Source organism: Crinia signifera, chromosome 6 (assembly GCF_055691185.1).
Source record: "Crinia signifera chromosome 6, ASM5569118v1, whole genome shotgun sequence".
Lineage (NCBI taxonomy): Eukaryota > Metazoa > Chordata > Amphibia > Anura > Myobatrachidae > Crinia > Crinia signifera.
Window position 1 is genome coordinate 146,427,843 of NC_139222.1, and position 14,154 is coordinate 146,441,996.

Here is a 14,154-nt window from a genome sequence, read left to right on the forward strand (position 1 = left end):
CAAAATGTTAAGAAATATCAACACAGTTAAAATGCCAATATGTAAAATGTTCACACAATCTAAATTGTGTCTCAACATTATGTACATGATGACATTTCAGCTGCCCATATTTTAAACAGGTCAACATTTTGCAGGTAATTGTAATGGCAAAATTGTTGACATTTCATGTGTAGACATTTTGTGCCTGTTAACAATATGGTGTCTATATAACGACTTTGATTGTAGACAAAATATGCTGAACACAAGTGAATAGTGCATCACTATAACTGCAATAATTGGTTGTCAAATACCCTTTACATTTTGCATTCAATGCCGCACCCCTCCAAATCGTGTTCGGATGGTACAATACCTCGAACCATGCACAAAATGCTCTGCATTGTATTTTTGTGTCAATCTTTATGAAAATCAAAGATGGAACATAAATGATATCCTATACCAGTGGTTCCTAAACTGTGTGCCATGGCGCCCTGGGGTGCTTTGGGACACTTGCAAGGGTGTCTTGGGTTGGTGGTACATTAATTAATTCAAATTCATATTGTCACTGTTATCGGAAAAACTAGTGCTTCTGGCTTCCCATCATAAAATATGTGGACGAACAGAAGCAAATCCTGTCTCTCACCAAATAATTTACCCTAAGGATGAAATATAAAACATAATTGACTTAATATTTATTTTCCTAAATTTCTCAATAGGAAACTTTTGGCCTAGGGGTGCTGTGAAAAAACTTCTGATACTCTAAGATGCCATGATGCCAAAAAGTTTGAGAACCACTGACGTATACAATAGCAAGGTCAATCTGCTGGGGCACAAGGAACGCCTGCCAAACAAATATTTTATTGGTCTAATTATGGAAATCTAATTGTGAAACCCTGCAAACATGAGGCTATAACTTCTGCGGGTGCCTCCTGGTGACTTGTAACTTCTGTAACACTTGGATAGTAAATTACACGGTATCATTCAGCAATTAATACAGGTCTGGGCATAAAACTCTGGGACCTTTCTATGGACCGGTTTCAATTTTGGAGACAATGGACGAGTATCATGCAATGAGGCATTTATCAGCAGGGCATGTACTGCGATCGCAATGTGCAAAGGGGCTGCTGCTATCTCGCTCACACTGATCATTTTATGGGAAAGTAATGGACAGCAAATTACCATTTGCAGTGTTTTTTAGGGGGGGGGGGGGGGGTGGAGTAGAGATCATCTCTGCACTAAGTACATAAGGAGCCAGACTGTTATGGGTTGTTAAATCACAAATACTATATATTAGATCAAAGATTTAATATACTAATAACATTCACATTAGAAGCCCCCGTTATGGAGCAAACCGCATCAGTACTACACGGACCTGGCACTCCTTACATTAGGAGCCATCTATATTGCGGAAACCCAGATTAGTCACAGACCGCTGCATTACGCTCATCATTAAGGTCTAATGTGGACACAATTCAGCACGCTGCAAGCCTCTCAATGGAGAGAAAAAGTTGTAGACCAAGTGCATGGTCTATATCCCTAAGCATATATCTGCACCGCAATGACATGCAATATTTGGAGAGGTATAGGGGGTCGATCCTATTAGCGCCGAAGGGTGCGAGCTGACATTTAAACGCTGAAAACCGCACCCGAAATAAGCCGATGGAGCCCTCTTCGTTGGGCCAAATTCGCTTAAAATTGCTTTGGTCTGCCATAAAGTGCGCCCAGTGCCATGATGATTCGCGAGTGCGAATCATACACACCTAATGCTGTGAACTATGCAATTCTGCCCCCTAGCTGTAGTTAACACCAACCACTCATCTGGATTTCCTGGCAAGTGTCATCCTAGCCAATGCTTAGATATGCCCCTGCACGCAATATTGTATATACACATTAAACCATTATTGTTCCTTTATGAACAATGTATTTTCAGAAGATTGTGTCTATTGACATTGTCAGATTGTCCATACACACTACGCATTATTAAGGACATACCTTTCAGACATATAGCATCTACCGTGCAACACAGCCTACCTAATACTGTATGTCTGTAGAAGTCTTTGAAGGGTGAATTTAGTGTGTATCACACATTATTGGAAACCATCGGAGGATTCAGGGGGGGGGGGGGGCGAAGCTCCCGGGCACGTGCCCCTCTGTCATGGCAAGATTTTATAGCTGAGGACTGGTGCTTTCCAACGAGCCCAGCCTGCATCTCTAGCCCCCCCGGGAACCAGAGATCCTGCCGGGCAAAGCTGTAACGTATTCCCCATAGGATAACATGGGACCCGCTAATTCCGACCCCCACCCAGTTCCGACAGCTGTCAGTTCCCTACCCTTAATCACAGAAGCTTGTGGTCGATCTCGTTTGAACCCAAATCGTTGGACCTTCAATCTGATACCAGGATGGTCCATATGGGTTAATCGGTTCCGGAGATATTGCGAGTAAACAAATTTTAATTCTGGCATGTTCTTTGAAGGCAGATTTCTAATACTGTATGTCTGTAGAAGTCTTTGAAGGGTGAATTTAGTGTGTATCACACATTATGGGGAACCATGGGCAGATTCAGGAAGTCGTTAATGATGTTTGGGAGTGAGCTTTGTTAGCGATATAGAGCGTGATATTGTAGTATCATGTAGTATGTATGGGGCTTAAATGAGATAGATTTCTTTTAATCACAGGAGCTGGATAATGTTGATCATGCTTAAACTCCAAATAAGTACATATGTTAGATCAGTTATCTGCCTTGAATTAGTGTAGCTTTTCGTGATTAGATCACCACCTTGTGGAGGTTTCTGTGCACTACAAAAATAGCTAAACGTTCATAGAGGGATGCGATACACGGGCAGATGTACTAGCTCTGGAAAGTGATAAAGTGAAGAGAGAGAAACTCACAAATAAAAAAATTCTGCTTATGTACAGGAGCAAATGACAATTTGCTCCTAAGCATTTCAAGACAGATAAAATTGGTCATTCAGATCCGTTACGTTTTACCAATTTATCTGAAAAAACTTATGTATCCTCAGCTGCAGATCATGCCCTGCTCTAGCTCATGGCTCCTGCCAGCACCTTTCACATGACTTACTGACCATGTTGACCTAAGGCATTTGGATCATAGAAGGTCGACCTATCGTCTGGGTACTGCATACAAGACAGGAGTGTTACTGTAAGGGTGACAACTAGGGCAAAATAAGAGAAGATATAAGACTGATTGAAGGATACAGCATTTTCAGACAAAAAAGGGTTGGGAAGCGATTCAAAAGGTCTACAGTATCTAGGAAGACAGTCATTAGTTCCACATGCACTAATTAGACATTGACAAAAGGTTGACACACGCAAAAGGCCGACACGTGAAAATGTCAACATAATTTTTTTACAATTCTTTGGGGGAACTTTTTCATATTTTACGATAAAATGTGCCCCGTGATGCAAAGCACCCAGCCCAAAGCACTTTTGGTGTTGACAGACACCAAAAACCTGTGAAAACTCATGTCGACCTTTTCATGTGTTGACTTTTTCAAATCTACCTTTTTCAAATTCTACCTTTTGACCCTGTCGACATATTACATGTCAACTTTTGTTGATGACCTATGGATGGTCTACCTAGACACTTCAATCCACACCAGAAAGGGTTTTTATGGACAAAATAATATATAAAAAGAAAGGGAAAATGGGGGTAGTCTATAGGATCAAGGTGGGGGGAGGGGGCAGAGGTATGTTGTTGGAAGTTAGAGAGGAGTTAAAAGAAAGTATAAATGGAATCGCCACCACTGTATATGGGAGAGACATCAAGTTGAGACAGAGGAAGAAGGAGCAGGAGAGACATTAGGGGCAGCAGGATTGTCAGCAGGAATACGATGAGAGAGGGAAGGTTGGAATGGAGAAATTGAGTGAGACAGTGCTTATCGCGCCGCTATAATACTTCCTGCTTCGCCTCATTAACGAGGCAAAGCAGGAGGGGAAACCGACAAGATGTATTAACATCTTGTCTGCCGTAGCGGGGGAGCGCTAACTCCCCCCTCCGGCGATGTCCCCTCCTGGAGCTAGCACATCAGTTTACACTGATGCGCTGTCTCCTGTCCCCCGGCCGGCTGGACTGGGCATGCGCGGGATCTCGCTGCTCACGCGAGATCCCCAGCGCAGCTCAGACGTAACAGCAGGGACAGCGCTGTCCCTGCTGTTTAGATAGGGCTTCACCAGCCTGATGCTGACGAAGACAAAGCAGCAGCGGGAGGAACGGTCAGCGATGCTGACCATTCATACATTTGGCCTGCTATCATTTAGATAGCAGCGCCGATATGGACAGGTGCGCATAGCACCCCTGTCCATTACCGCACGCTGGTGTCATCATACATGGGGGAGAAGCGGTATCAGTGCACATAACGTGCGCTGATACCCCTTTTCCCCCATAACGACCCTTCATACATCTGCCCCTTAGTTAGGAATTGGGAGATCAGACCAGGAAATGTACTGTATATGGCCACACAAAGGTGAGCTGAAAGGCAGAGGTGGATATAGTGAACCCTGAAGGATGGGCGAACATTCCGGAAGATCATACGGAAGGGTGCAATGGGAATATAAAGGAGGATTCCCACACCATTGCTGGCCCCCAGGCCTAGAAATTTGTGAGGAAAAACAGGCCATCAAAGCATAACAGTAGTGAGTCTATTGAGCAAATTTCAGAAAATAGAATAAACATACACGGGGCCAGGCATATATAGATTTTGGCACACCTTTATGGGATAGACTTTATAAAGGGACAGCAGCAGGTGTCACAAAAAGGGGTCTGGTCTCACAAGGAAAAGGCATGGCCAGACAATACTACCCCAAAGGGTACATGGAGATAGAGGAGACAGGGAGATATTGGATGACTGGGAAGGCAAGGGTGACCGGGAGATAGTGGGTTCCCCCCAGGAGTCCTTGCTGCTCACATTCAGCCTCATGTTCCTGGTAAGAGATGGTACCACATAATTACAGCGATACTGCCCTTAATACAGTCCTGGAGGAGCTCATAACTCCGGTCACATGATATCCAACAACCCCCTAACCTGACATTTACAATTCCTGAGGATTGCTCATATTTCCATCTCTACTGGATAAAGGACATGCCATCTCTTCTATGGTCATTTTTCCTTCTCATGCACAAAAAGAGGACCTGACCAGCGGCATACATTAACACATCACTCAGGTTTACCGGATATCCCTTCAGCATGGGATGCGGCCACCTGCTAAAAAAAACAACAACTTTTACTGCCTCAATAATAGAGACGTCCAATCCAGTCACTCTGAATGCATCCTAGATATAGAAGTTTCTGAATTGTACCACAGGTTAATATTAAATTAAGTTCAGAGTTTAAAAAAAAAATAACGTCCTATTAATTGTGTTAATAAATAAATTTTTATTGCAAAGAAACCATCATATATGCTTAATTTCAGCTAAATTTGATAAACCTAGAAAGCGCTGGTTCTTTTTTCATTTTTCTATTGTATTGTTAAGAGGATTGACATTTCTCAAACCAGCTGGAGATAGCAGCGCACCTTCATACATATTTTACTTTTTCTATATATTGAACTATATTTTATCCCTTGTTTTAATTTGCCATTATATTTTATTAAGTTATTGTAATGACCCATTGTATAAATTGAATACTTGTAGAGACTAACCCAGGGCTGGGCAACACCGGCCCTCCAGATGTTGATGAACTACACATGCCAGCATGCCTTGCATCAGTTTCAGCATGGCCACATAGCAAAACTAATGCAAAGCATCCTGGGATGTGTAGTTCATTAACATCTGGAGGGCCGGTGTTGCCCAGCCCTGGACTAACCCAATAACAGAATTTTTTTTAAACATTTTCCATATTATACAAAACCGTATTATACCTTGACCAATAGGATACAATTTATGGAAACAGGGTACTCGTAAATGTGTGCTGCTAACATATGACCACTGCTTACTGTTGCGCTATTTTCCAAATTGACAACAAAAAGAAAGAAATTTGCTTTGATGAAAGCTAGTTGAAAGAAATACAACAAATCAAACTTTATTAACAAATTAAAAAACACACAAATGTAACAAATATCCTGTACATCAAAAATTATTTTTTTTTTTTTTTAACCAAAGTGAAAATGGTCACAAGAAAAATTTAAAAACCAGGCTGGAGAGAACAGCCTGTTGTGGAAAAATACACAGGCAAATTATGTGGTCTATAAAAATGCCTTATATAGATGGAGAAATGGAAGGGAGTGGTGGTTCCAGTAAAACAACAAAATTGTGGAAAATGTGTTTGAATAATACATTTCTATTATGATAATGATACTTTGAAAAGAAGAACTTTTTTTTGAGGCCTGTAAACACTGTACTATAAATAATATGTAGTTTTTAAGTTCAACATGCCCTCATGGAGTTTGTATCTTCTGGGTTTGGTAAATTACTAGCCATTTGGGTTGATGAGTGATCAGCCTTAGAATGCCAAATGCTAGGGCCACAGGGATAATATATTAGTGTCTGTAAGGTCTTGCCAGTGAGATCAAAAGAGAGACATAAAATATTATGTAATTGTTCTATCATTACCTATACCTCATTATGCTCTTGAAGTATAATAAAATATTTGTTGTACGAACAAAGAAACAGAAACTTTATTTTCTGCACATATTAGTGCTCAAAAACTGAAAGGTCAGACATGCAGCCCAGGCCTAATGGTCGGCATTACTTGCTGTTTTTATTAAAAGTATAAATTACTGAGAAAAACAATATTTAATACTATATGTCAAACATAATCTATTACAAACAAGATTGATAAATGACAATGTGAATATGATGAGAATTAGTGGTTACTGCTGAACAGTTCCACAATCTCATACTGAATTTTCAGCCCCAGGGTGTGTACCCTGAAGCTTACAAGTACCTGGGAATGATTATTGGGCTTTCCCACTTCTCAAGCATATCATGAGTTGGGTTTTAAACCTGTATATAGACAGGAACCATCAACTAATCTCTACAATGCATGTCCATCCAACAGCGCATTAGAAACATATTAATGAGGAACGGTTGTGTTGCTCTGACAATCCAGGTACTCATATCCATCAAATGCGATCTGCTCCACATGTCCGAGGTAAGAACAGTTTAGAGAACCCCTGTGGGAAAGATCATAGTATTAAGAATTGCTTGTGCCAATTTCTAGGAACTCAAATTTTATTCAGTTTGGTCACCTGCGCACTTCACTGTTACAGACACTAATGGGAACGAGCACGGGTAAAACGTTGTTCATAGTAAGCAATATGTGGCTAACTAAGCTTGACAGCAATACGTTGCATATTTCTGCTCACCTATCCATTACCCTTTCTGTAAAGTAACATTTCCAGAAATTTCCCCTGAACCTGCTTCCATCTATTTTCAGTGTATGTCCTCAAGTTCTCATACATCCAAAAGGAGCCTGTCCTTGCCATGTACTGTGTCAACTGCCGGGGAATCTGCGAATGTGCAGCAGACCACAATGAACATTGGCCACTTCCAGGGAACCCTCTGCCCAGCTAGTATTATGGGCTAGCACCAATTTCAGATGGTGGTACCTGCGGGGGCCAATATCTGGAATGAGTTATTGGTAAATCAGGCCCTATCGCATCCCCTATAGAAACCTATGGGAAATATGGCTGCATGTGGGAATGGAAGGATCGCAGCCTTCATACATATGAGGGGTACTTAATATTTGCAGCTAACCTTCAAAAACTGGTGTTTCCAGGGATACAGCCATATATTTACTATTATAAATGGGCCCCCAGATCTTTTAGTCTTGTTGTCCTTTGTGTACTCTGTATTTATATCCTTCTGGAGATATGGCCTCCAGAACTGGACACTGTATTCTAGAGGAGGACGTCCCAATGACCTATATAGTGGAATAATCACATCTGTTTTCCTGCTACAAATTCTTCTCCCTCAACCAAGCATCTGACTTGCATTTCTTATTGCATTACTTCCCTGCCTTTAGTCACTTGAAATAGTGACTAGTAAATCCCTTTCCTTCTCACTAGTTTCTATTACAGTACACTTGGGTTTTTGAGAACTAAGTGCATGATTTAGCAATGTTAGCTTTTAACAGTAGTTGCCAGGTTCATGACTGTTCCTCAAGCATTTATTTGACCTCTCTCTACCCTGTTGCATATCTTTGTGTCATCTGCAAAAAAAAAAAATCTGGTCGAATCTATGCCCTGATGATCACAGGCCATAACACTTATGAACCTCAGCATATTGTATTTTATTTACCATATATACACACAAAAGTGGTCAGTCAACTTAGTGGTATTTGTGGACAATGGAGAACATTAAAAATATGTATTAAATTATTTATCAAAAGACTTAAGCACTACCATAGAGCAGTGGTTCCCAACCTCGGTCTTCAAGTACCATTATCAGGTTTTCCAAGTCACCCAGCCGGTGCACTCTGTATCACCACCTGCCACATTTCAAAAATCCACAGGTGACCTGGAAAATGTGAACTGTTGGGGGTACTTGAGGATTGAGGTTGGTAACCACTGCCGTTGTTTGAAAATTTTAAAAACTTAAAATGTCAACCAAATTATGTGTAGTACCCACATATAAATGTGCAAAGAGCCTATGTTTGAAGTTTAATATAAAAACAATACAGGCTGCTGCAAATACTGTATAATGCTACAAAGTATAATAACTTGTAAACTCAATTAAATAGTTAAAAAAAACACTCTGAAACCAGAGATCAAAATCTGTGCTAAACTGACATTCGTGATTTAATCATGGGAGGATATAACGTCAGCTTATTATTTTCCGATTCTCTCAACAACAACTGAAGCTTGGGGGTGAAGGGGCACTCATGAAAAAAATAAAGCAAAAACATTATGGGAACAAATGTTAACTGCTAAAAATCTAATTACATTACAACATAAAATAGACCTTAGTCATAAAATTACTGGTGACGGTAAAGGAAATGACATGAAGAAAAACAGGTAGAGTCTTCATTTTAAAAATGCGATTTCAAAAATTCAGACAACTTTGTGTGTGACTGAGATAGTGACACATTTACTTTCTGAAGTTTTATTGTACACAAACTTTGCTTCATGCTTTAAAATAATTTCAAGTATTTTTATAAATTACCTCCAGGCTATGTATAGAAGGTGAAAATAAAAACTGGAAAATGCAATGTTGCCCCTGGTATAAGCAGGCCAGATGCATTCTGATTGAATCTAACCACTATTCAGTGGTAATCAAAGTATTGAATGCATTCACCATTACATTTTTGACAATGTGTATATGAAACATAACTGCATTTCGTGTTTCGACGGGTCCCATTCCCTCGAGATCTACGTATAGTATGCAAATATTCCTAAACAGGAAAAAAAAATACTTCTGATCCCAAGCATTTTAGGCATGGAAGACTCAACCTATATGAGCAAAGTTCTCAACAATGAACACTTAACCAAGATTAAAAATGGATATAATCATTGAGAGGATGGATTGTGTCTCAGTTAATATAGAGTTTATTTATACTAGCAAAATATCTGATAATTACGTACAAGAGAAAAAAAAAGGATAATTTCAAAAAGGAATTCCAATCATCTCATAATAAAAAACACACAATAAATAAATAATCATTGTAACCAGGCTACAGGACTGTATAACTTGTTACATTATATATTTTATACGTACTGAATGTGAAGCAGAATATTGTGAACTTTTATTTGTTTCCAAGTGCAGACATCACTAAAATAAAAGGGTAGTTATTAGCGGCTTGTGATACTTGAGATAGCAGAGATAAGGGGGGTTATTCTAGTCCATTCTTTCTGACAAAATCCTTCTTAGATGGACAAAACCATGTGCACTGCGGGTGGGGCAGATGTAACTTGTGCAGAGAGAATTAGATTTGGGTGGGGTTTTTCTTCAAAGTGAGATCTATATTGAAGTGTAAAATCATGCAGTCAGTATTTTCCCTGCACAGAAACAAAATAACTCACCCAAATCTAATTCTCTCTGCACATGTTACATCTGCCCCCCTGCAGTGCACATGGTTTTGTCCATCTAAGAAGGATTTTGTCAGAAAGAATGAACTAGAATAAACCCCAAGATCAGGTAATTTGAACAACACCTCTCCCTTAAGGTTACCATACATCAGAGAGACCGGTCAATCATGATTGTGTCCAATTTCCCTTCAACTCCCCGGCAGTCCTTGGTGGTTTTTAGACACACAATGTACTCACAATCTATCTGCTGCATGATTATATGATTGAAGCTTCATTTAAATTGCCAGCAACTACAAATCTGCTCTCATATTTTGTATTATGCCATTATTAAATAGTCCTAATGCCGCAATCTTTAGCAATCCTTTCATAGTGACAGAATTGTGCAGAAGGATGTCCATCGCTCTCTTCACCTTTCCAGTTGGAAACTTCTGCGGCTCCCAGCATCTTCACTGCAACGGTCTGCCTGGAAGCGACACCTCTCTTCTCTGCTAGTCAAGGAGGGAGTGTTACATGACTGATTGTATGAACCATCTAAAGACAAATTGCATGTGCTTAAAAGCACATGCAATCTTCTCCCAATCCCAACTGATCTGACGTGCAGCACGTCAGATCAGAGGACCAATCCTCCAATCTCCCTGGGCCGGCATTGTATGATTGTTTGCACACATCCATGTTACAATCCATTGAGATTGTATGATTGGGTGCAATGTCTTTCTGATGAATGGACACCTTTAAGGCCCCCATAAACCAGAACGATATTGTACCCAATCGTACAATCTTGACTGGTTTTATGACAGATTGTATGCACATCGTGTGCACAGAATTGTGCAATGCGCGGTCCCGCAGGTGGAGGATTGGTCCTTTAATAAGTTGCATAAGTTGATCAGTTGGGATTGGGAGCTGATTGCATGTGCTTTTAAGCACATGCAATCCATTGTTTGATGGCTCATACAACCAGTGTTATTTGTGTGGCAGTTTTTAGGCAGGTTTTGTGCATACAATAGATTGTGAGACGTTTGGTCGTATGCAGCAGCTGGATTGTACAACGGATTGTATGACAAACAGAGTACATTGTGTTTCCAAAAACCACCAAGGACATGTAGACATAAAGACATGTAGATATGTATTTCTGATGTATTGCAACCAATACACCTGAAAGACATTGCACCGAATTATACAATTTAGAGGGATTGTATGATGGATTGTATGCAGAATGGCCCTGGGGGGTTGGAGGATTGATCCTCAGATCAGTTGGGATTGGGAGCAGATTGCACATGCTTTTTAACACATGCAATTTGTCATAACATGGCTCATACAACCAGGATCATTTGACACTTCCTACCTGACTATCAGAGAAGAGAGGGATTGCTTCTGGGCGGCCCCTGGCAGTCAAGTCATTGGGAGCCGCAGAAGTTTCCAAGTGGCAGATTAGCGAGCGGCTGAAGCAAGCGGTGGACGTCCTTTTGCTCAATTCTGTCACTACTCTGAAAACCATTTTCAGACAATTGCTGCAATAAGGCTATTTAATAATGGAGTAGCGCAGCAGATGGGAGCAGACTGGTATTTGCTGGCAACCTTTTAATTAAAACTAAAAAAAAAAACAGGTACTCCTATCCTTTTGATCCTAGGCCAGCTACATTTAACTGAAGCTTCAAATCATACAATCATTCAGCAGCTGGATTGTATGAGGGATTGTGAGTACATTGTGTGTCCAAAAACCACTAAGGACTGCCGGATAGTGAGAAGGGAAGTTTGGACTCATCATGATTGTAAGCAGACCTATACTTACAATGTGCTCTTGTCCTGTACTGCACTCTCCACAGTATAAAATATCTGGTAATACAAAATCAAGACATGAACGTATGAGATACATTTGTACAGTATACAGAAAGGGTGAATTCATTTGTTTTTATCATGCCGGATGTCAGTATATGCACACAATGGAGCAATTCGATGGTTGCTCCATTCATGCGCAAACAGCAGCAAGTGTTGATATTTTTGCTCACAGCCAGCCCCCCACAAGCTGGTAAGCAGAAATGTAAGAAAAGCGACCCATTTGTGTGCCCAAACAGAACTTTGCACGTTATGCCCTGTAACCGGGTTTAGCAGTTTTACACTTTAAACGGGAGATTGAGAGTGAGAAAAAGCAACTGAACACCCTGAATGTGTACTAAGCTGGATTCAGAGGTCTACTCAAATCATCTATCAGTGCAAACCTGTAATTGTAGTTAGTTAAGGCTGGGTATACACTTAATAGATTTATCCACTGACAGATCGGCCAATTAGGTAAGCATACACATTTCATACTATCAGCTACTTGATAAATCGAGGAAACATCACAACTGAGTGGGCATTAAAATTTGCCCGCCCAGTTTGAATGCCGGTGTCCAGAATCCTAACAGCCAGTGTATGGTCAATTGGTCACCGCACACCATACTTGCCTACCTGACCCTCTCCATGAGGGAGAAAATGCTCTGTTTCTGGACTTCCCTGGTAATGTATGATTACCATCACCTGTGGTGAGCTAGGTAATTGATAAGAAAGGTGTTTCACCACAAGTGATGGCAATCATACATTACCAGGGAAGTCCAGGAACAGAGCATTTTCTCCCTCATGGGAGAATGAGCCAAATCGCGATGTGCAGCGAATCCTGTTTAGGATTCACTGCACAGTCGCCGTGTTCCGAAGGGCTGGAGCCTTCGCTGCCAGCCCTCGCTGACACAATATTCAATGCTGCAGGGGCTCGCTAAATAAAAAACCCCATGACCCTTCAGAGAATAAAATTCTTGATTTTTTTACACCAAATTTAAAAAAACAACAACATTATTTCAAAAGTTCACATTCCACTTCACCATGAAAAGATGGCGATTGCTACACAGTGACACACGGCGAAAATCACTTAGAAAGCAATTCGCCATCGTCTCATTGAATACACTCACGGCGAATCACATTGAAAAACCACAGTGAATTGTGGAGAGTATCAGACTGTGAATTGTCCGTCATTCACTGTTCGCAGACGATGAAAAGTGCACGTTGAATAGGGTGATCCACTTTCTGACACAAAAAAAATCAACCTTCCAAAGTGAAAATAGCAGAAATTTGCCATGAAACATGGCGAATTGGCCTAATTGAATACTGCCCATGGAGTGATTCAGGTAGGCAATTATGCCGTACACACATGCAGATATACAATTGGCATTGGCTGTGCTGCAGTACTGACATGATACATCTGAACAACGTTGTTCACATACTTATCGCATGTACACTCTCGCCAATGCGCTACCTATATGTTGCTCAAACAATGTCTTTCTAATGTGTCCCCAGCATTAGAGTTTGTCACGGCGCATGAACAGTATTTAATAACCATTACCTGGTCATTTACTAATGGACCGATATTTCTAACTTCCTTTAGATTGAGCGTTCCAACGACAACAGACATGTGTAGTACCTCCACGTTCAGACTTATAACTGTGATCCCAAACAAGTTGTTATTGCTTATGTTGAGTTTATTCTATGGAACAAAAATGCAAAAAAGACAGTGTACAGAAAATGATGTTTCCAGAATAAAACCAATACTAACAATGACCAAAATGAAACACCGATCAGCAATAACATTAAACCCCTCATTTGAAATAAGTAACATTATTTTGTTACAATGGCACATTTCAAAGGGGTGAGATATAGTAGGCAACTACTGAGCAGTCAGTTCTTGAAGTGAGCAAGATTCTGGGGAGGGAAACACATTCACTCCAATACATTCAACATCTTGGCGATCTAGTTCACAGTACCAAACTCAGCATCCCAAATACCGCCAGGAGACCAGCACTGGAATTCAGACATCAATGAGGAGTCCGGCGCTGGAATCCCAAGTACCGGGTAAGTATGCTAGGGCTGATTATGGCAGGGAGAGGGGGTAGGGATGCTACGGTTAGGGGGAAGTTCGGGTTAGGGTGCAGGGAGAGAAGGCTAGGGGAGGCTTGGGTACTTGACCCAGGTTAGGATTCACCTCCTAGGATGCTGAAGCTGATCCTGATGTGATGCTGATCAAGTTACTAATGCATGTCTCCTGCTAGCAGAGGCATGCAAGCGGATGTGTTACTTAACACATCCCTTTGCATGGTGCCCAGAGGATTTGGCGGGGATGGTGTGTTCTGCGGGGTGGAGTTTCTGCGCTCGGAAAGCAGCGATCTTTG

General features: G+C 40.9%; 1 protein-coding gene across 2 annotated transcripts in view; it reads right to left on the reverse strand.

The window, feature by feature from the left end:
• Positions 1 to 5,989: 5,989 nt before the first annotated feature.
• Positions 5,990 to 14,154, reverse strand: part of TMEM106A (transmembrane protein 106A) — a 30,631-nt gene continuing 22,466 nt past the window's right edge. For both annotated transcript variants that reach the window (XM_083147566.1, XM_083147565.1), the window contains exons 5-8: positions 13,332 to 13,472; positions 11,751 to 11,794; positions 9,651 to 9,704; positions 5,990 to 7,108 (exon numbers count right to left, since the gene is read on the reverse strand). In XM_083147566.1, the coding sequence (XP_083003692.1) occupies positions 7,009 to 7,108; positions 9,651 to 9,704; positions 11,751 to 11,794; positions 13,332 to 13,472 (339 nt within the window). In that variant the 3' untranslated portion in view covers positions 5,990 to 7,008. The remainder of the gene's footprint in view (positions 7,109 to 9,650; positions 9,705 to 11,750; positions 11,795 to 13,331; positions 13,473 to 14,154) is intronic.